The sequence below is a fragment of the Athene cunicularia genome (assembly GCF_003259725.1).
Source record: "Athene cunicularia isolate RWA chromosome 2 unlocalized genomic scaffold, athCun1 chr2_part1, whole genome shotgun sequence".
NCBI classification, from domain to species: Eukaryota; Metazoa; Chordata; class Aves; order Strigiformes; family Strigidae; genus Athene; species Athene cunicularia.
The window spans coordinates 84,792,938-84,816,944 of NW_020799095.1; the positions used below are offsets into that span (position 1 = coordinate 84,792,938).

The window sequence follows — 24,007 nt, forward strand, 5'->3', positions numbered from 1 at the left end:
ATACCCATTGTATCTGTCTGTAAGTAAAAATAAGACAGACTTTGTTAGACACGATCAGCTGCAGTACGGTATCATCCAACCAACGTGGTTTATGCAGTTCATATGCTTACAGTCAATCACTACAGTCACTCTATCAACAGTGCTGCCACGTTTCCTTTATTTTCAATCAATTTCACAAGATTAATGTATCTTGTCCCTCCTACATCCTGTTGAATCCTACATACCGACCAAGTACCAGCCCCATTGCTTTAAACCTTTTCACGCATTACCAGCTTCATGCCTCTCTACAGACAGACTTTAAACTTGGGAAGCTTGCTAGTTATTGCAAGCGTATGCTGTCTTCCCTCACTTTTAAAAAAGAGCTGTCTAAAAGAACTGTCTGTTCCTAAGGATAAGAAACATACAAATTGGAACACAAGCACCTACAGTTTCATTCACTGACTCCCCTCTGAGTGATGTAGAATGAAAGCTTTTGAACAGTAAGGACTCCTCTTGTCCATTACACTCTACTTTTTGTTAATCCCAATATATGTTTAAATAGCAGTTATTTTGTTGATTATTTCATGTTCTCAGGCATTGCAAAGAGCACAAATAAAGCATCAGCAGTAAAAAGAATGTACAATTAAGTAAATCCAACTAATTAATTTTGCACAAATCTCTTACCTTAGCAGATATCAGAATTTACTGTAGTGGAAAATACTGTGAAAACAAATGTCCCCAATGTTTTTCCCTTATTTCTCATACTGAACACAGTAACTGAATACTGTAATAAAAGTGCAAATGTATGGAAGCCTCTCAGTGATCTGCAACCTTACATGGCAATGAAGTTAATCTTTACTTAAAAACAGGTTCCCCTGTACTTGCCTGCAGATCCCAGCCACTCTGCAGTGAGAGAAGATAAGAATTCCTTTTGCAGAGGTACTTGAGCAACCAGTAGCCTATAAAAAACATTCAGGGAAAGTATGTGAGGAAAAGACTTTAGGCTGAGTAATTAAGAGCGTCAAGGAAAGGAGAGGAAGATTAAGGAAAATGTAGGTTATTTCAGTATTTAGCCTTGCGATAGGTTACACACTAGTAGGACTTCATAATGGGTAACAGGGCTTTAGCCAAAGAGTTAAGAGGAATGAGACCAACTCAAACTCTGCAGAGCAAAGGCAGTTACCTGATACCCTGAAAGGGGCACAAGGGGAACTGCAAGACTGGGAGGGAGGAGGGGAAAGTTTTTATGTTGCTGCTTAACAAAAGAACAGGGTAAAGAAAGAGAGATTTTTTTTTTTCTTTAGATTATGTATCCTCCTCACACAGCTGCTGCTGCAACCTCCTGTCCTGAAACTAGCATGGATGGTAAGACTTTCCTGGAGCAGTGACGGTTCTAGAAAATGCAGCATCCAGTCTGTCACACCAGGCCACCAGAGGATCACAAGCACACCATGCCTCTGCCTGCTAGAAGGCAATGCACGGGTAAACTGTCTGGGTGCACAGCGGTTGCCAGGGCAGAGCCTCTTGGCCCTTTCACTATGTGGGATGAGTAGTACCTCCTGCAAAACAGCTAAATGTCTGGGCTCCACAAGTTTTTATTTCCAAAAGCTGCAGACCTGGCCAGTGGTCTGCATGATGCTGTCCAGGAATGGAAACCCCATGGTAGCCTGCCAACAGCCCCAGTGCTTCAAGTCAGTTCCCAGAATGGAAACACAGCTTCTGTTAGCAGAAACCTCACAAGTCACAAAGGTCCAAGCAAACTTCTTGATGTTCTGCAGCTGTGCACTGTAAAGGCTCTTTACAATGACACAGAAGATTTCAATTGCCACTCTGCCTGTTACAAATTAAATTTGAAAGGTTATGAGTAAAAAAAAGACTTACATAATGAATAATCAACCCCCCCCGATATAATTTCAATTTTGAGCACATATTTATGTAAGTGCTATAAATACCTAAATAAGATTTTTTAATTACCTAAAGTGTATATTCTATATTCATGTCTGATTACAGATAGCTAGATGTTCATTCAAATCATATATGCAGAGTATATGCAGCAGGTTTAAGTATTTGGTCAGAGATCTGTTCTTAAAGAAAAACACATCCAACTAATACAGACACAAGCTGAGAAAGGAATTAACTACAAATACAAGACTTTCAAGTCTATAAATGTATCCCAAGGCACTGTCATGGCACTCACAGACTTCTTGACCTTTTGAGCTGCCCCTTCCCATTCACCAGAAGGCAGACTGCGTGGGTCACTGGACATGCAATTCAGCCTGGGATGGGATGCAGGGGAAGACAATTTTCAGCTCCAGTAACTACAACTCATGGCAGAGAAATGTATTAGCTGAAGTTACTGTTTAGCCAAAGTAGGCATGTAGAAAACATGTTGACCAACTTGCAGGAACACTGACTTTCTGTTCTCGGTGCACTTCTGATGTGACTTCTACTAAAATTCCTGTGCCAAAACTATAGCCTTATTCCAGTAAAATTAGAGCTACAATCTTTCCTTTCCTATTCATATGAAGCATAACATCTTTATGTACTTTTTTCTCTTCAATAGTATGACTGACTTTGTTACTTACTCAAGTAAGCATGTGCACGCAAACACGAAACTGAATCTGCACCTAACTCTTACACACTAAGAACATACTTCTGCTCACTCTCCTCACAATCTTTCATCTGCATATCTGATCGGATCTTCTTTGCTGTGAACTCACTCTCACTCTGCTGTGAACTCATACTGTTCTGACAGACAAGACTCTTCTAGAATTGTCTAGGCTATGAGGACAGCCTGGATTCTTTTGGGGTAAATCTATAAAGGACACAGACACAGGCATGGTGATGTTCAGCCTTAAGCAGAATCCATAGCCCTAAGACAAGGAGCTCAAGTACCTGTTAAAGGAAAAAGCCTCAGATGGAGCACTGCAGCAGCACTATACATAAGGAAGTATCCAAATGATCATAATACAATAGAGAAAAACTGCAGAGAGAAAAGCATATTCCTTCTAGAACACAAGCAATTCCCTACACTGCAAAATTTGATACCTACCTCAAACTGAGAGTCCCAGTCCATAATCCCCTCCCAAAAAAGCAGCAGTGAGAAGGATGCATTTGGTAGATGCATCCAGATGCTGCTCTAGAGCAGCTTCTGTCAAACTCCTCCCCTTCCAGCCCTACAAGAGACACTAAAAAGCAATTTTCAGCCCTATTGCTATACATCCCCATATAAAGCCTCCAGCAAGCTGACTTGAACAGTGGTTTGTAACACTTGCAACATCAGTTGCACAGTGCAGTTAGAGTTGTTTAGCTGTCAATCTCTCTAGTTCTCCTAAATACTGAGACAATCTCATCCTTCACTCCAACACTCAAATCCTTTGCAATTTTCCCAGCTTTCCAATGATTGTTGAAAATCCGCATTACAGGTTCAGAACATTCCTAAACCAGCTTTTTTAGTATTTCCAGATTCAAATTATTCAATCCACTGAAACATTTCCTGTCAACAGTTGCTGTTTCATGTACTACCTTGCTACCAATTAAGTAGAAAATATTTTACCATCATAATATATCACACTATTTCTTTTAGAATAGTTCTGTAGAGAAGTAGCTTTATGGAGTATTTCTACCTTCCCAACAGTATAAACATCTAGTTTTAGAGCATTAATTCTAAGCCACTGCTATGGCTAATCTATTCTGTACACATATGCTCAACAGCATTTTTTTCCAGTTGTCATAAGCCACAGCATCAAGTAAGTACAAGTTTCTAGCATAGACTGGCAGCATTTCTTCAAACTTCCAGTTTCCATTTGCTAAAACACATAGTAGTTTCAGCATTATTTTCAGCTGCCTTCTTAAATGGAAGATACTTTAAAATTAAATAGTCTTCTCTTGTGGTTTCTGAAGGGTATTTGTATCTGTTTACAAATAGCTGTCAGAAACAGCAGTTCCTGTTTAAAACTGACGACTCACAAACATCGGCACAGAGAATTGCAAGCATTACACTGTATGCATTTTTATAAAATTACACCTTCCTCTGAGACCACATCAGCAGTTTATATTATGACAGCATCCACTGTGATACAGAGCAAAAATGGGCTAATCCAATCCATTGGTAAAGTTTACATTCCCTCCATTCCCCGTGTCTGAGTGTCCTGACATATAAAGAGGCAGTGACGCTGGAAACAGGACACTGAGCCAGAAGGTGGAAACAGCCCCATCCTTTTCTAAAAGGGATCATGCTGAATGACATTAAAAACTTGTCTTGAACACTTAGAAAATAAAACAAGTCTTTGGTTCACATGGAAGAATCTAAATTCTAAGACTTAGAAACAAATCTATCCATAACTATCTTGGATGGGAACAGAGAGGTTTTCTTGTAGTCCTCCCAAACCCACCTACCTGCAATGCCTTCTGAAACACCGACACAGTTCTTGCTACAGCTACCCACCCCACTTATCCAGGACACTCTTTTGATCACGCTGGAAGTTTGCCTTGGGACATCTTTTCACTGCAGAAAGGCTCCCTGCTCTTCCCAAGGGTCCATCTTCCCCCATACGGATTTGTGCTGCGAGATCCTGGCTCATGAGGTATTCTTTCAGGCTGTCTAACTTCTATTCCAGACCATTCTTTGAAAATAGGTGTGCTCATTGGCTCTCGGGAAACGACTGGGCTCCTCTGCCTCTATCTTCCCTGAAGGTTCATGCAGAACACAACGACCAGGACAGAGTAGGCATGCACTTCATCCCAAATGCTTCCCACCAGCACAGTCTTCTTCAACGTGCCACACAAAATGCACAGCGCCTGTGTAGTAAGCAGCCAAGTGTCAAAATTTGTATCACTCACAGCTACTACAGCAGGAAAGGGGAAAAGAGGCAGGCAGGAAGGAATGCACAGCAAAGAAAGTCCAGTTAAAGGGTGAATGGCCACAGGTAGGAGCAGATCCAGCCAAAGAGTAGGAAGTTCTCCCAAGTGCTCAAGTCTCATCCCTGCCAAGGCCCTCACTGGAGCATCTCGCTGCTTCTTCCTGCCACATGACATAAACCAAAGCCTCCCATACCGCCAGGCCTCCATTATACAACACTGTCCATGACAGTGTTCCCTCACACCAGTATCACTGCAGAACAATGCGGGGATGGGGGGTTTAAATGTTTGAGATGCTGGCTAGACAGCAACAGGGCTGTTCTTCATCTGTTCTCTACTCTAGTAGCCACAGTTGTTCTATGGCGCTTTTTAAAATTTTTATTTTAAAAATGCCACTTCATAGAAAGAAAAAACTAAACCAAAACAACTGTATGACTGATTGTGCATTTTGAGAATTTGAACTGAGTTATGATGTTAATGGACAGGTTGCAATACTACAAATTAGCTTCTAGGAGCTATGTTACCAGTCCCTGTGTGGTGGTGGTCTGTCCATCCTTTGAAAACACCTGCTGAGTAACACCACCTACACTGTGTTTCACTCCAGCAAGATATCCTCCATCCGCTCAGAGAAAATCACCCAGTAGCTACTGTTTAGCCTATAACAGAGACAGAAAAACCCTAATAAGTCATCAGAGCAATGCAAATTCAACACAAGAGGAAAAAAAAACATATGGGCAGGTTTATCAGAGCACCCACAGGCCGAAATTTAGCCGTGCACAACACAGCAACACCAGGACTAGACTGTACTACAGTAACACTATAGAGCCAAAGATAAACCTAAATAAAGAACAGGAAATGCAACTAGAAGAGTAATCTACTCAGTATATTATCTAACCAAGAACTTTTGTTTTGTAGGTATAAATGCACCACCATCATTCTGTGTATCACTGCATTAAAAGTATCACCACGTATTCAGACTACATAAAACATACACTAAACATAACCAGCTTTGATGCTGAAATTTTGGCATAGCTGTGTTCTCCAAAGCATAAAATTTGTAACCTGCACATCTTGCTAGGTAGTGTCATGAAATGCACTTGACCTGTGCAGGTAACTGTCCTTCAGGACATAACGCAGCTGGGCAGGTTATTAAAGATTACTATAAAATAAAGGTATTGGAGACACGTACTTGTTATTGCAATTATCAAGACAATTTATTACAAGATAGTCTGCAATACAGAGAAGCAAAAATAGTTCTTCAGAAACACCACACTGAAACAAAAAAGTAGATATGTTTGTACAGAACAAAGCTTAATGATGCCTTCATCAAGAAGATGGGATTTACTGAACGAAACCAAGTCAATTGCTTCAAGTAGCCTGTGAATTTATAGGCAAACACAAACAAGGTATTAACAAAATTGTCTGTTCTTTTTAAACCCTTATGTGGTATCTGAGAAACAAACACGGAAAACTTCTGAGTGAAGATGCTTTCAGTCCACTCTATCAAAATAAACCACAGAAAAGTCGTCTAAGGATACAACATTTATTTTCAAGCCTGGAAAAATTATGAAATAAACTTCAATCAGTTAATCCAGGATAGCTTTGAAATCTTGACAAAGAGACGGTTCTGTCACTGCCTTCAGTAGTGCCATAGTATCCTTTGGGATCCTCCTGAACAGCTGCATCTTACCTACCAAAATACCAGAAACAATTTATTACTACTGCAAGTTAACAATTCTGTTTTACAGAGAATGCTAAAGAAATAATGACATCAATACTAGCTGAATCCAATTAAAAAGCTGGAACACCTGGAATATGGGGATAAAAAAAAGCTATAATAACATATGCTGCTACTCCTCCACCCTTGAATCAGGGTAACAAATAAAAATGTTAAAAATCATATGTTAAAATATTAACAAACTCAGAAAATCAAGGAGGAAATTCCTCCTGCTATGTTCTCGTAACACTTCTTTGTTTGGATTTAAGAACTTTATAAATTTTTTGAAAAGCATAAAACCATTTATTTAATAACTATATCCACCAAAAAAGGCCTTCTGTCAAACCACAGTTGTGGGTGAGTATGCTGGGTCGCAAACCGTCTGCGTCACTGACAATGTAAAAGTGTCATCAGCATTCAAGTTAGAAGATTAACGATGTCTAAATGAATGACGCACTTGTGTGAGAAGATTAACGGCTCTAGATTAATGACGGCTAAAAGCGAAAGTATTTTTGCTCATTAGGGAAGAAACAGATAAGAAGGGAATCTTTAGAATAACAAAGCAGAAATTTATCTACCGGTTGTGCACGCTTAGTAGTGCTTGTTGAAAGTGCTGAGAGGAATGAGTTTTTGAAATAAGCATGTGCCAGAGCAACACACGGATTTGCTGTCACAAGAATATATAAGGACTTGTTTTTCTAATAAACGTTGGAGCTTGACTGTTAACCATATTGGTGTGTGTCTTGTCTCACAGCCTTGTTCTGCAAATAAGGGGGTTCCTGCTACACATAATTACTTTGAAAGACCCTATTTTAAACAACATGAAGGACAAGGGACAGGTCCTTACGTGGTTGCTATGTTTACCTACAGCAGGAAGGTATTTCCAAACTGTTTCTTTTCCCCTATATACTTTCAGATATGACATCAAAGTAGCCTATGCTTAGAACTGAAATATTCAAAAAGATTTAAAAAATAAAATCATATGGAAAATGCACCTTTTGCTATAACAGTGGCAACAGCAATCTTCCCCACTGTGCTTCCTTGTAAGAGAAGAAAGGCTAACTGGAAAGCCACCCTTAAGGTGGAAAATTTTGGAGACTAAATGAGGTTCTTAAATCAGAAATGAAATTTTTGTAAGAGGACATAACAGTTTTAAAACATAGAAGGTCATTGAGTCGATCGACAACAGCATTACAGACAATAAAAAGGACTTTTTAAAGATTAGGAAGAACATGTAAAATCCTAGCAACAGTTTAAGCTCATTACCTAAACAGAGTTGGCAAGATTGTCAATGGTGCAGAAAGGCAGAACTGCTCAATAAACATTTGTTCTGTATTTGAAAAGGAGACAGATGATGTATTTTTATCTTATCATGATAAGGAAAGACTTGCTCCTTTCCCCACTGATAATAATAGGAGGGATGTTAAACAGTAACTATGCTTTAAATACTTAACTCTGAAGAATGACGACAACTCATACTGACAAGCCCCTGATGTTGATATTTAACAGGTTTTGGAATAGTGGGAAGAACCTCCTCTCCAAAACCTATGAGCCTGATATTGATTCCAGTGGAGAGTAATGGAAAGGTATGTGCAGGGACACAATAAAAAAAGTTAAGTTTATATCAATTCCTGTCAACAACATGATCTTACAGGGGTAATAGATTTTATACATCCAATACAAAATCCAAAATGACAACAAAAAGTGTACTCGTTAAGTCAATACATGCACTATTACCAACCTTGTTTTTCTCTGTGCTACAAATTGCTGTGCTGTATAGATACTGAGCTAACTTTACAGGAACACACCTGAGAATCAGTGACTTCCCTGCCACAGCTACTCTGACATCCACACGTGCTACTTGATTTCCAGAAGTCAGAAAAACTTAAAATAGTGTTTAAAATTAGCTCCGGTTTCTCTACATAATGCTCCGATTTGTAGTCTCTACAGCATCTCTACGGCATGATGGTCTGATCACGACAGCATTACCCAGGAATACATCTGATGCAGGCCACACAAAACTAACTTACAAGTCTGAATAGAAAACTATCTATCAATGTCTCTAAATGGGTTGTAGTGCACTCCTGCAGAACTGGGAGGCTTAGTATCTTATTAAATTTGGAAGAAAGTACAAATATAAACACCCCATACAATCAGGTGACTGAAAGTTAGCCTTCATCTATGATTAGGGATCTAGGATACATGGAAATAATGTTCATACCAAGGGCATGCATACGACATCACTAGAGATCCAAGATGGCTTTGTAGAGCTTTACAGTACCAGTAACCGATGACCCCCCCTTCCCTCCTGCTCAGCCCCTGGGTGGGGCATCTGCTGCCTTCTCAGTTCCTTCTCAAAAATGGTTTGAAATGATTTTTAAAATCTCAACCAACTCTTAAAGGAAGGAGAAAGGTGGGTGGGAAGTAAATACACATGAAGTCAAAGCAAGCACCTCTCAAAATTACAGTCACCAGTAAGTATTCGAATTGGATGATGAGCTGACCCCAAACAGCTACTCTCCTGCCAAATTACCTAGTAGATGTTTTAGGTGCTTTTCATAAAAACAGCAACTATAGAAGTGCTCCACCAAGTATTGTATCAACCCTTGCAGCACAGGTGGAACAGGGCTACTAGAAGTACAGGTAGGATTTCAGGGGGTTATAAGCAAATGGAGATCTCTAAGAGATGGCATCTGAGTTACTTGGGCCCCAGTGATCTGTTGCCCAATCACAGCAAAAACCTCCACCTTAAAGTTTTACAGTAAAAACAAGTCACAGCCTGTTAATTGTTTAGGCAGCCATTAAGCAGCCATTAATCTCTGAACCCTTGATCTTTCAGCAGTGTACGTGAAGTCTCAGGTATTTCCAAAACAAACTGGGCCTTGTAGATAAAAAAAGAGAGTTGTCTTGACATCATGGACTTGAAGAACGGATTCTGCCTCAGAGAAGGTAAGATTTATGAAAGAATAGCTGAAAATTACTTTTTTCAAGAGAATGTCACCACTAATTTTCTACCTGCCTTTGGACTTTCCTGTTCCACCCCCACAATACTCAGCAAGTACCCCATTAATAGTTCTCTCCAAGAATTTAAGAAGCAAAGTTATTCCATTTCTGCAAGGGCAATTCTCACTGCCAGAGAAGACAACTGGTAGATGGTCAGCTTTGCTTTCTTGGGTTAGAAACTGTGCATACAGAGTCAGGCCTGGACCACATGCAGGTTTTGGGTCAGTACTGTGGTTGGGCAAGGGGCTGTACGGGTACAGCAGAAAGAACCTAATGACAATCAATATTCAAACTAGGAAAATTTCACCTCTACTTCCCAGCCCATTTTCCCTGGTATCTGTGGTGGTGTGATTTTGTGGACAGTGGAGATCACTTTTATAGCAGATGCACACACCCACAGAAGATGAGATTCTGCTGAAAATAAAGCCACCTGGGCTTCACCTCCACCCTGAAAGTACTGTGAGATTCAACAGCAAAGCATGCACAGAGAAGGATGGGGAAGCTGTGGCTTGGATTGTAGTCTGCCAGTCAAGGATCCTAAGAGCAAAACCTTCAGCATTAGATGACAACTCAGGTGTGCTCTATATGGATCTCAGAGAAGTGACAACAGCTGCCAGTGAAGCTGTTATCCTACTGGGTGTGACTACTGCATTCTCTGCTCAGTTCTTCAGTTTCTGTCCTCTCCAAATGAAGCAAGCAGCCATCTCTTCCCTTCCCAGAAGCAGGCCTGCTTCCCCTGGTACTCCTAGAAGGGCTGAACAGAACTGGCTTCTCAGCAGCAGTGATCAGACACGGTGCCTTTGGGTTTGGTGTCAGGGAGTAACTCCGAGAGAAGGAGTTTCTCTGGGAGAGGCTGCTGGAGTTCTGCTCCATACAAAGTCCACGGCTGTCAGGAATGCAGCTGGTGCAATCCCAACCATGAGTTAGTTTCCTGTAAATGTGCAAGTTGTCTTCTTTGATACGGTTCAGATTGCACCACCAAAGATCAGACTGTTTGCACTCAGGCATTGCTGCAAGCCTTTGATAGGGGAAGGAAATGCTTATTTCCAAAAGCACAACTGCTCTCTTTTTGGCCTCAGCACAGGTATCAGGGAAAGCTTGTTATTCGTTTCAAATCAAATAGGCATTATTCTAGAACTAGACTGAAGAATTTCTTGGTATTGTACAATAAAACCTCCTGAGTAATGTTTCATTCAGAGTGCAGGTTACAGCGTCAGTGTTCGGAGTCTGGCCTTCACTGCAGCTAAATTCAACAACAGTACTGGGCACTTCAGAAAAACCTACGGCTGTTCATTTTTAGCATCTTAGAACTGAATATTCTATTATTTCTGTGGCTGGCCTGGGACCAGACCACACAATTGGTCAAAGAGAGCTCCCTGGAGGCCAGGTACACAGACAGCTTCTTTCACCAAGCAGAAGAGTCAGAGATCTGCTAACGCCACTCAACTCCATTACAATATAGCACATGCAGCACAGCAAGTACTTCTATTGCAAAGTGACCCCAGTGACACTTTCTTTGGTAAGAGTTTACATTGCTGAAGGAACTTATTTAGTTGCCAGTTAATCTACATTTTTAAAAATAAAAAACTGAGCGTTCAAATTTCATTTAGTTAAACCTCCTGAGAATGCTTATATGACTGACCCAATTGTAAGTTTTCTGTACAAACTAACTGAATGTCAAGTATCAACAACTGTCCCATAGAACAAAACTCTAGAACATGCAGTGCTGAAAAACATACCACTTTAATTTGTCTACTTAGTAAATTTGATTGAAATCAGAAAGCTCATTAATGTGCATTTTAGAACACCACTTTATGACAAGAAAACTTAAAAAAATCCATTCGATTCCAAATTCTATTATAATTAACCATATTTCAAACTGCAAAAATAGCTGAATACTTACAGATTTTTAGGGGCTTAAGCAGGCATTTGTAAACAACTTTGTGGTTTGCCAGTTTCACCATGAAGGCGTGGTAGCAGAGCCATTCTGCTGCCTCAGAAGGGAACACACCAGATGCACCTTTGTTACCTAAAGCAACACCTAGAGACAGAACAGGAAAATAATGGCATTGAGAATGATGAGCATGAAGTATTTCTGACCTCTCTCTCCCCCTACAAAACCATTCCAAGATTTTTTACTAAAAACATATATAGTCAATGAAGTCTCCTATGTCAGCAGAGAACTAAGAACTAAAACCTGAAACATTTTAGTACCTTCAGAAAATTGAGTTTAAGGATTCCTATCACGCACTCCATATTTTTCATTCTTGATCTTTGTCTCAAAATTACATGATACGACTGCACAGTCAACATTTTTTATTTGGGGAAAAAAAAAAAAAGCCAAACCCAAACACACTTCTTCACTGCCATTAACATACCATACCTGCGTTTTTTGCTTTAAGGATAGAATAGCAGCATGATGCAGTCTCAGAGATGATCCTTAGGAAGAAATAAGGATTGTTTCTAACTTGCTGGTTGAATGGAAGTTGGAGAACACAGGCATGGAACCTGTTCACAAAAACAGCCTATTTAATTACAAGTAATTTGCAATTTCAAGTGAAACTATAGTTACATACCTTAGGCACTATACAATATTTAAAAACACCCAACAGTCTTTAGCTATATCAACACTGTTAGCATATGACACCTCTACTATATATACACAGCCCCAGACTGTCCTCTATATACACAGCCCCAGACTGTCAGATACTTATTATGTTTGTTTGTAAATTCTGTCCTGGAAAATCTTGAAGCCATCTGCCTCAGTAACAGAATTATCTTGTGAGGACAACAACTGTCGTATATGCAGGGAAAGCACACCCTCACCAATTCTGTATCACAGACCATGCAGCCAGAGAACACCCACATGAGAGAGTGTGAGAGGAAGAAACAACAAAACAAAATCCCACAACAAATTCTCTTCAGAAATTCAGGAAAACAGACCCCCCAAATGACATAGCATTCCACAGACCAGGATCCCTGTTTTTTTGTCTGTTTGGAAGCCAATTCTATGGAAATTACTTGTGTTGTACGCTCCCTTACACCTTTGTGTTTGGACATATTTTAAAACTGCTGGACTTTTTTTTTCTTTTTGTTTTCTTCTTCAGACTCTGGCATTACCATCCTGCTTATGCTGAATAGAGTCAACAATTACAATGCTGATTTTTAATTACTCAACAATGTTGAGTAAATTAACCCAGAATAGGTGTAATCACTTCAATAAATTCTGAAATTTTAAAATATTTAAAGGATAATTTCCACACTGCATCACAGAGCTCTGTCTGAATTAACCTGACATGCTGTTAGCATGGTGGACAGTTTTTTAAAGTTACTCTAACATAAAGACCTCGTTAAGAGTGTTACCATAGAAGCAAACAGAAGTAGCTAAGCATGTGCAACATCAGAGGAAAAACATAAGTCACTCACAATACAAAATTTAAGAGTTTGACACCTCAATGCTGTCCTAGACAAGTCCAATTGCACTTCTTGGACACAAGAATGATATAGGGTGTATGTGGACCAAGCTGAATTTAAGAACAAACTAAAATGTTAATTCCTAGTAAGTATGAGCCTAGCAAAAGAGACACACCTGATTTTCATAAAGAGAGAAGCACCTCTTGTACCTTTTTTGCATTAAAACAATGAGCAAACTATTACATGGTACTGTCAATCATTCAGTTTTCAATACATGGAGATTAGTACCTTCTCCCAACTTGCTATCAGTTTTGATGTCTTTTCCTTATCTTGTTTAAAACATTCACATCCTCTGCTGGTCAAGAACAGCTCACAAAACCCAAGATATTACCAGCTAAGGAGCAATTAAGACATTCTCAGCAGCTAAGAAACTGCAATTAACTTGATAGAATGAAGCCTCACTTTAGGTAAAGTTATACAGGTCAAAGTTCTATGTGATTTTAATAGACACAAAGTTCTAAATATAAATTGGTCAATGAGTGATAAGACTTCTTGTCAGCCTCCTGAAGCAAAACAGGCTGCTTTTCTTGAGGTCAACTGTCAATACCAAAAGACACTGAAAATCTGTTTAGTGGTCACTTAAACATACACATCAATACAATCCTGTATCACGTATCTAATAATATTATTTAAGAACAGTGTTGAAACAAGAATAACGTGACTTACTACTGACATTGACCACTGCATATTTATACAGCACACTTCTTCCTAATCCGTAGCTCCTCCACGTGTCAAGAAAGAGTAATGAAATATTCAGAGTTACTGCAGAAAACAGTGACCTACCTGTAAGCCTGAAGTAAAAATATCTTGTAGATGTTAATGAAAACTGTTCTAAGGCTGTTGATCTAGAACAGAACAGAAACAGAGCTATAGGAATAGTTTAGTGTCATGACAGGATTTGTTCAAGTTCAATAGCATAAAATGATTTAGATATCTAGAGAAAAAAAACATTTTATCTTAAACGTCAGATTTCTTTTATGTGTTTAAATTAACAATGTTGTGAAAGCTCAATTCTGTAAGGTGCTGAGACCCTATATTTTAGCTGATGTCAGCATTTCCAAGTTATGAGAATTAACCTCTCAAAATCAACTCTTTATGTTCAAAGTCAAAGCAGTTTTAGTGCTCTTTATCACTAATCACAATATTTCCAAACATTCATTTCCATATTCCCACCTGCAAATCAAGAAATAAACAATGGCATTTCAGCTTGAGGACTGTAATCAATTTGTATTTCATGTTTTTCCCCGCTGTTCTACTCGAATTGAAGGAAAGACTTGATCTGATAGAAGTACAGGTATAACTAGAAAAAAAAAAAAAAAGAAAAAAAAGTAGTTAAACTCCATGACTAATAGAGTAAATTAAATTCTGTAAAGTAAGCCTCATTTAACTTCACACGTTTCAGAGATTGCCTGCTAATCAATGAGCCTGTAGCTAAAAGATTACTATAACTAAATTCAGTTTAGAAAGAGACTAGACATTGTGGCATTAAGACTATTAGCTAAGGATACCTCAGGGCTCAATAATTCACCCTGCTAAAAAACCAAACCAATAACTTTAAACACAAACTAGATGTATTTCTAAAACACATGATCTAGCCAGACCATTATTAACGACTCCAGTGACAACCAATGCAGGAACTTAGGTTGGAAGCCACATCCGTTCACCCTGGTGTTCCAGTTCCTTAAGTCCGGCTTATCAAAAGCATGGTGATCCTTGCAACAAACACTCTCAGGAGTCTGATTAGTGTCTCCCAGACCAGTAGCACCAATGCCCTCTTCAATGTAAACTGTTTCTTTTAGAAACACAGCCAGCGAATAAATCCCTTTGGGTGTTAATATTAGTTCTCTAATTGTTAGAGGAAATAATGTAAACTCCTTTTCTAAACTGACCAAGCTTTTGTGTTTTGGAAGACTACTGAAGAACTTCACCACTCTGGTGATGGAAAACCTCCTCCTAATTCCCCACTTAAATGCATGCATGGGCTGTTTATACTAAATACAGTCAGTAACACAGCAATATTATCCTTCAGTTTAAACAGTTCTGACTTGTTAATCTTTAGCAAACGTCTAATGTCATCTCTAGTGGCCCATGTAAAGGGTCTACAGAGCTTTTAAGTAGGATACATTGTCCTGTCCTGAGTTCTATGCCATTGCTTTGTGTATACATTCAAGGTTGCTAGTTTAAAGAGAGGTTACTTCTCCCCTGCACTACTATCTCAAGTACACCAGAGGGAACACCTCAGATGCTGAAAGGATTACTAGTCCCTCTAGATCTATACAGAATCAATCCAATCTGTAGTTCATGTAATACTTACTGCTTCTTACAGGTACAAAAAAACCCCAAACCCAAACAATTTCAAAACAATAAATGTACTTATATGATATCAGGTACAAACACATAATGGTGAAAGAAGCTGAACTGAGGTGACTGAATAAACTCTTTCAGAACCGTGTAGTCACCATATGGTACATGACTTCTGGTCACTAGTGACCTGTGCCACATTCGATGATGTTGATGGTTATGTACATTCCACTAGATGAAATGAAGAAAATAGCAGGCTGCACAGCAGAATAAAATGTTTAGATTACTATGTAAGAAACAGAAGTGTAAAATCTATTTTGATAATTCAACTACACCATTCACTGGACACCCTCGTGCTTCTCAGACTATGTACAATCTACTGTAAAGCTGACACTGGAGTATACAAGTCTATTTACCTGGAGTAATCGCAGTAAACCTCAAGTGTCTGTATGTCTAATAATAAACCACACCACGGGATCAAACGACAATTTGGCAGCTGTTTAAATTTGGAACATCCTGGGATATCATCAACAGGAAAATTCACGACTGTCTTATTGGGGTTTATTAAAAAGCCATACTCGGGAATACCTGTTGCTAGAGTCCTAAAACAGATACAAACAGTTAGCCTAACTCCCTCCACAAGAGCAAACAAAAAAATCCCACCATGCTGCAAGACACATATGATCCTGCATAAAAGGACAGAAACCAAAAAATAAAGAGAACCACATCCAACTCTTTAGGTTAAGGAAGATAGCTAGAAATAAACAAAACTGAAGATATTAGAGCTAAATAAATACATAAAATAAATAAGCTTAAGGATATGAGGATAACAGAGAAAAATGTTTACAGTCAATGCAAATTAAAAACTTAAGCCATTAAACATTTGAGACAAGCTGCATAAATTACACCCACAGAAACCACTGACATCAAAATCACTGAGAAAAGACAGATGAAGAGTTGTTTTTTTTTTTCTGAAAGTTAACAAAACCAAGGAGAATACACATAACAGGAACTTCATTTATCTGATTAAACGTTTTCAACTTTCACCACAAAGTTTTCCCTATGGATGTTTTCATTGCCAGAATGTCTGCTGATCACCTACTACACTCTGGATCAGCACCGTCATCTCACAGACAAACAGCAGTTTGTCTTACTTGGTGGTGTACTCATGTGCAGGCTTCATCTTTTTAGAGTGAGAGGAAGACATAGGCTCTTATTGGAGAGTAGTAGTCATAACGCTGTCTCCTCAAAAATAACTTCTTGAGTCCCCCAGTTTTCATACTACATTAGAAAAAGCTTACTACTCCATTTGTGGTAGAGAGTTCATAGGATCTATAACCAGTTCTGGAAAACTTGCACAGAAGAGCCCTGTTTACAGAAAACCAACACAGCTGATGCAGAAGTTGGCATAAAGACGCAGATAATGTCAAAGGCCAAGTAGGACAGTATCTGCAATGCTACTGCAAGTGACACCATACTGAAAAGATGTCATAGGGCTTAACAGCTTGAGGCATCCCCAGCCTCTTAGTTTGACTTATCATTTCCAGAACTGTAAATCCACACATCCCTAGAAATTTCATTCTGTTTTGATAAGGAAATGAGGACAAATTAAGTCTTCAAAGTACACTATCTGCTACTTAGTACAATTTATACTTGAAACTGTACTGAACCGATCTCCCCATCACCTTTCAGGCTCACAACAGAGCTGCATTTTTCCAACTACTGAAAAGCATGATGCAACTGACTGCACTGCAGATGCTAAGCTTTTCTTCAAGACCTCCTCCTTTGGATCCTTAAAACTGCCTTTGGCATCAGCAGAACTCTTCTTGGACAATGACTGTACATTCACTCCACAGTAACCAGGAACCTCTTTTGAGGCCTAATTTAAAAAAAAAAAAAAAAAAAAGTTCTGAAGAACTCTAAAGCATTACTGTTTGAAAACTCTGTGAGCTCCATGCTGCCATGCTATCAGTATCTTCAAATACTCACCCCAGAATATTAACGACCAGAAAATTCTTAGCAATATTGAATCAGAAAAAAGTTGCATTCTTTCCCTGGGAACAGAAGGTAGCAGCACGCCTGCCCAATAAAAGCATTTTAAGAATGTAACTAAAAGTCTTAACAATTTAAGGGAAAATGGTCTTAAAAGATAACTGTCAGCTGCTGTGGTTAGTCTGGCACTAAAAATTATTGCTAGATGCCCCATCAGGGTCAGTAGCTAGATCACTCAAAACTTCAGCAGGAATCCCCCACCATCTGAGATGCAACAGACTGTTAGTTAGCCATCAAGAATGTAGCTATTAGGATTCTTCCTAGGCACAGGCTACCAGTAAGGACTCCAAAACAGCCCTTGATTATTAACCCATGAAACAGAGGTACCGATATATACAAGCACATATAAAGATGAAAAACATCAACCTAAAAGGTGTTAATGCTTATTACTTCCAAGACTGTGTCTTTAACAGCCTACCTTAGGAAAGTTCTTGCCTGCATTAAATGTGGTGTAACCAGCAAGAAGTCATCAATGAGACGTATTAGGACTCTGTAATCAAGAAGAAACTGATGTTAGATCTTTTTGTATGTAATCCTTTCAAATTTTTGTCATACTCTTCAGAGCAGCAATGTGCTCATTTTAATTCAAAAGTAGGTAGAGGCCAACATGATCTCCAGAGTCTCATGAAGAAATTCTCAGTTCTGCTTTTTTCCTAAAAAAAAAATGGGGATAAAAAACAAAAGTAAGAAAGCAAAGGAGCTGGCTACATGAAACATGACAGACTCCACAGTAGCTTCTTGGATGCAGGGTTTTACACTTTTCCAAGGGAGAACTTGCAGTATCTTTATCCATAGGACAAGAAAAGGAGATATAATACCAGGTACACAAGCAGATACAAGACTCTTGATGTGCTCTAACTCTGTATCTTTGTTTACCATGTAATAACTTGTTTGTGAAGCTATAATTTAAATGTAAAACAGACTACTGTCTACCACTGTAAGGACTGGAATTTCCTTTTTCAACAGAATCCAGGTCCCAAACATGCCCATATTCTTCTGATAAATCCTGCCTAGCAGATCATAGAGTGGAAGTTCTGGAGGTGATCTTGTCTAGTCTCCTTTTCAAAGAAGGAGAATTACCACCGCTATAATCAGATCAGCTGCACCTTTGCCTAGCCAAGCCAATAGCCAGGCTATATTTTTGACTTAAAGGCCAAATGAAACTACCTAAATCACTCAGACATCTCAGTAGCCTTCTAAAATCTGCTCTATATAAAAACAGCTGCTACATTAGAGTGTACTCAATCAGTTTCATGATTTCAGTACATATAAACAACATCCTTTGAAAGCAAAACCTAGCTGTTTAGACTTGGGTCATGGTTTGAACCCAGAGGGCAAGTGAGTACCACACAGCTGCTCACTCATCCCTTACCCCGTCAGGAATGGGAAGGAGAAAATACAACAAAAGGCTCAGGAGGTAAGGACTGAGAGGGATCACTCACACATGACAGTCACAGGTAAAAGACTCAACTGGGGAAGAAAAAGAACATCAATGTAATTCAAACACTAACAACAGAGTAGGACAGTGAGAATCATTACATCTTAAAAACACCTTCCTCCCACCCCTCCCTTCTTCCCAGGCCCAGCTTTGCTCTTGATTTCTCTACCTCCTCCCCGTAAGCAGCGCAGGGGGCATGGAATGGAGGATGCAGTCAGTCCTGCCGCCCCTTCCTCCTCAGGAGGACTCCTCACATTCCTCCCCTGCTCCAGCGTGGGGTCCTTCTCAAGGGAGACAGTTCACAAACTTCTCAAACGTGAGTCCTTTCCACGAGCTGCAACTCTTCACAAACTGCTCCAGTGGGTCCCTCCCATGGGCTGCAGTTCTCCCAGCAACAGACTGCTCCAGCGAGGGCTTCCCTCAGAGTCCCAGCCTTCAGTCTCAGCCACCTGCTGGAGTCCTCCATAGGCTGCAGGTGGGCATCTGCACCATTGGTGCCCCCCATGGGCTGCAGGGGCCCAGCCTGCCCTCGCACCAGGGGCTGCAGGGGGGTCTCTGCTCTGGCACACCTCCCCCTTCTCCTCCTCCCTTATTCCACTGACCTTAGTATATGCAGAGGTGCCATCCTTACAACTCCAAATCCTATTCCCATGTTTCCCTTCTCAAATATCTTATCACGGAGGCACAGCCACCCTCAGTAATTGACCCAGCCTTGGTGCAAAGGATAGTGCAACTTGGGAGCCAGAGAAACTTCAAGAAGCTTCTCTCTCGAAGGGGCCACCATCTTAGCCCCCTCCCCTGCTACCGAAAGCCACCATCATACACACAAGCCCAGCACAACTCGTATCACCACAGCATCCTGAAGCCTGTGAGAACTCTACTACTTTGGTAGGGAAATGTTTAAAATTCTGAGGCTTTCTGTTACCCAGTGAGCCTCCCTAGAAGAGACACCAGACAGATGCACTCATCTGGAGTACCCCTACACATTTCTCATTTTCTTTTTTCTTTTTTATGTCAGAATTCACAGCAATGGAGGGAGATGTGTGAACACGGAGAAGCTTCAGAGTCTAGCTCATGCCTAAAGACTCTAAACTGGGATTCGTATGAAGGTAAAAGGGACTCCAAAGTTTTTACAGCTAATAAAAAGGTAGAGCTTTTATTGGGCTAGCTTTCTGTCAAGCTCCTAAGTATGAGCAGGGCACAAAGACTTAGAAGATGCACTAGGAGCCACACATGGCTTCAAACAAAAACCAACATGTCTTGTAAAAAATCTGCAATAAAGCTCTGACTGATAAAATGTTAAGATTTTCAGAGAGTGGATTGGAAAGTCCTCAAGCAGAAGCCTGCAGTATCAGAAAGCCTGTAACAAGCATCCCATCTTGTCTGAGTTCAAAAGACCACAGACATTGTGGGAATGAGTGTCAGAGAACCATAAACTTTTTAGATGAACAAGAGCAGCTTCTCAGACTCTTCATAGCATCCCTAAATACTATGCTCTTTGTAAGAACAAGTTTCCTACCCACAGATCTGTGAAAGCTTCTTTTCAGCACTTTTCTTCCCCATCTTATGACAAACAAGGAAATTCCCCCACAAAAAAACCACAGCGACACCAAAGCTGCAGAGATGTTTGTGTGCACCACACTCATAATGCAGAGATGGAAATCCTTGAAATTCAAAATTAAACTTCAGAGAAAATGTCTAACATCTATACTATATATGATGCATTACTGTAACAGAGCACAGAACAAAGTATCCCTACCCATCCTGCTGTACTCCACGGAGCAATTTGTTTTCCATGTCTCCGTAGCATAAGCTGCAAAGTAAGGTTGACAAAATGGAGCCTTGTGGAATTCCACAGCATTGTAAATAGTACCTAGTAAAGAATAAAAGAAAAAAGAAAATCGAAACATGCAACAAGCTTGCAATAGGTATTAAACATTTACTTATTTTTTCAAGTACAACATATATGTTTCACTAAGAAATATGCTACATACTTGCTAGTTAGCCTTACTTAAATTTGTTTGTTCCTTCCTCTAAGAATTTAAATGTTTCCAGAAGTTTTAAACAGTGAAAAAAATCCTAATACACATATTCCTCTCTTATTAACAAACTCCAGTAGACAACTATCAATAAATGAAATAAATTTTCTAACTGGTCTCAAACCAAAATGCCGCCTTCCCCCTTCAGCTGCAGAACCATGCTTCACTTAAGTTTTGTAATTCTTTGTTACACCTTACACAGTGTCAAAACAAATGTTCTTGTACAAGAAACAAAGTGCACTGGACAAATCTTTCAAACATTTATTTATTTATAATTATTATCCAAACAGCCCCTAGCAGGAGCCCACTAAAATCTGACAGACTGAAGCTCATATTGTACATCTACATCAGGAATTAAATTCAGGTGGATTATGAGTTGGAACACTTCCAACTTTTCTCAGAAACAGCAGACATCCATGTTAAATTCAAATATAAATGTTCACCACTATCAAATCTTGCTAAGTTTTCTGAAAAAAAAAATTCTCTTTTAGCAGCACAAGTCATAATAAAAATATTTAACTATGAAATACTTTAAATCAATAATTTAAATTGAGGTGTTCATTCTTTCTTTCTACTTGTACATGATCTGGTCAAAGAAAATATTTTCTTGCGGTTTTGGTTCGGTTTGTTTTCCACAAATAAATATCACTTTAATTTTAAGGCAATTTCTGATGACTTAGCCCAATAGAGCATGTGATCTGGTTTTACACATCCCAGCTATATACTGTAAATTACATTTATTTCCTCATTTAACTACTCAAGCATGAAGCTATTTTACTTCTAATTAGGAGAAACCACTACATCATGTGAAACGCTAACCATTACTATTTATAATTATACTCAACCCCACCCCAGCTTGAAAAGTTCACTGAAGTTGTCAGTTGTCATTTTGCAAAAGAGTAAATCTTGATTTGTTTCTCATGGCTTCAAAGAATTCATATATGCATAGCCAGGGGGAAGTTCATTAATACTTCTTATATCTCATTACTTGCATAAAGCCAGTAAGACCACACATAGTAATAGTAATGTGTCACATCTAGATATGATACTGAAGACAGAGTTCCCCATTACCTTGTGGTTTTTTCTATGCCGTCAGCAACAGAATGAGTATGCCTCACAAAACTCAAGGGAATTATTTTCACAACTGATGGGTTTTGAGAACCATCAGTTAAAGAGTATATGAAAAAAAAGCTGTGACACTTTAAGTGTAAAGTTGGCTTGTCAGGGTGTGCTTTCTTTAAATCCAATAAGCTTTCATTAAACATACTGATGTTGGTTAACCCTTATTAACAACATGCCACATCAGCATTCTCATGATCTGACAAAGGAAGTGTAAGCCTCAATGCTAGAAAAACCTATAAACACTCTTCTATTTGCTTTCTTGAAAGCTTTTCTCCCCCTCCCTCAATCCTGTGAGATTAAGTATTTTTAAAATAAAAGTATTTTTTCAAGAGCAAGAAGCTATTAATTATAATATACCTCATTCTGAATTTACAAATAAAGATCATGTAAGTACTTGCTTTCTAGACATGGTACACATTGGCCACCTAGAGGCAAAATGTTAAATACCAGATAAGTATCTAGCAACACAGAAAGAAATGTGCATTACTGCCCTCTATAACATCTGATTCCTAATTCTGGAGTTGCCAATAATTTTAATTTCTATTGTTACTACCTTTTATTTTTATTTTAACTTGCCAAATAGCACGGTCATGCAGAAAAGGTTTAATTTTCCACTACAGGGAAATGACTAGCAAAACTTTTGCATGATTGCTTGGATGTTAGCTTGCTTTTGCTCACCACTATGGATTCCAACATTTTAAAATAATTTTCTTTTGTACTACATCTGCAGTTTTAAATGAAGGAGGTTACATATTTATAGAAGAATGCATTCTGTGTACAGTTAACATCATCCAGGTGGGAAAGTGACATTTTATTCAATATAATCTGTTTCCAAACTCTTCATGCTTTTAAACTGATAAACAGATTTCAAATTAACATGAAATAAAAAAACTTTAAAAGACAGCTAGCAAAAATCCCAAGCCAATTAAAAGTATCCTGCTTAACAGAAAAAAAAAAACAACAAACAAACCCACAACCAAAAACCCCAAACACACTACAGAAAGAAAAACTAACTTCTTTTTTACCTGTTCCCAATCTCCAGGATGTTGTTATGTATCATTTGAAGAAAAAAAGTAAACAGGCTGGAACTTGTCTCATTAAAAGTTAAGTTCTAGAAATGGGACAAAACAAAACAAGAGTTGTACTTTAGAAATGTACTGAAACTAAAAATACAGTATAAACTTAAAAGATACACAGAAACCTTTATGAAAAGTTACACTGTAGTAGTTCAAAACTCTAAGGTAAGAAAAAAAACACCTAAAACCAAGATCTGAATATACACACTAAAAAGGTGCTCACATCCAACAAGTGAATGGTGCAGCTCTTTTTTTTGTTTTGCTTTAGGAGAAAAGTAGTTTTGATTGGTGTTACATGGGAAAATAGTCAAATAGAACATTTAAAATTACTTTTTCAAGTGCCAGTATATTATATTGGATCATTACAATGTATGAGACCTCACCCTTTTGAGCACTTTTTATCCCACAGGACATTTTCTTTAGCTGTCATGTTCTTTATGACTCCCCAAGTATAGATACACTCACCACTTCTGCTGCAAAACACTTTCTTTGCCACACTTTACCAATGATTCCGTGTGTGAGTCCACCCAATATTTATGAAGCTTTTTAAGTAAAAAACTGTGTAGTAAAAAATTCATTTAGAGCTGTTTAAGTTACTTTGACAATGACTTCATGAGAATTAAAGCAAAATTACTTGCTATTTGCATAGATTAAACATGAGACAAATGCACCCAGCTTTTGATAGAGCCATGTGAGCTCATGGTTATTTGTACTGAAAAGCTAACATGATGCACCTGTGGTACAGACACTCAGACTGCCATGATACTTTTCTCAGAATACTTTTTAAAGTAATGACACACACACAGAAAGTGTTTTCAAATGTAAAATATTTTTAAATAGTATGCTGCTGTTCATGTAATATCTAGCATAGTTATCTAAATCAGATGTCCACTAGAACAAAGAACAAAAAAGAACCTATATAGACATCAGAGATCCAGCTAGTTTT

At 38.8% G+C, this 24,007-nt stretch overlaps 1 protein-coding gene across 1 annotated transcript in view; it reads right to left on the reverse strand.

Annotated features, from left to right (window-relative positions):
- Window positions 1-6,034: 6,034 nt before the first annotated feature.
- TERT (telomerase reverse transcriptase) overlaps window positions 6,035-24,007 on the reverse strand; it is a 34,468-nt gene continuing 16,495 nt past the window's right edge. Inside the window, exons 8-16 of the mRNA XM_026843400.1 lie at window positions 23,011-23,096; window positions 20,584-20,697; window positions 17,805-17,876; window positions 15,751-15,936; window positions 14,207-14,333; window positions 13,817-13,878; window positions 11,943-12,067; window positions 11,463-11,600; window positions 6,035-6,529 (exon numbers count right to left, since the gene is read on the reverse strand). Coding sequence (XP_026699201.1) covers window positions 6,426-6,529; window positions 11,463-11,600; window positions 11,943-12,067; window positions 13,817-13,878; window positions 14,207-14,333; window positions 15,751-15,936; window positions 17,805-17,876; window positions 20,584-20,697; window positions 23,011-23,096 — 1,014 coding nt within the window. The 3' untranslated portion in view covers window positions 6,035-6,425. The remainder of the gene's footprint in view (window positions 6,530-11,462; window positions 11,601-11,942; window positions 12,068-13,816; window positions 13,879-14,206; window positions 14,334-15,750; window positions 15,937-17,804; window positions 17,877-20,583; window positions 20,698-23,010; window positions 23,097-24,007) is intronic.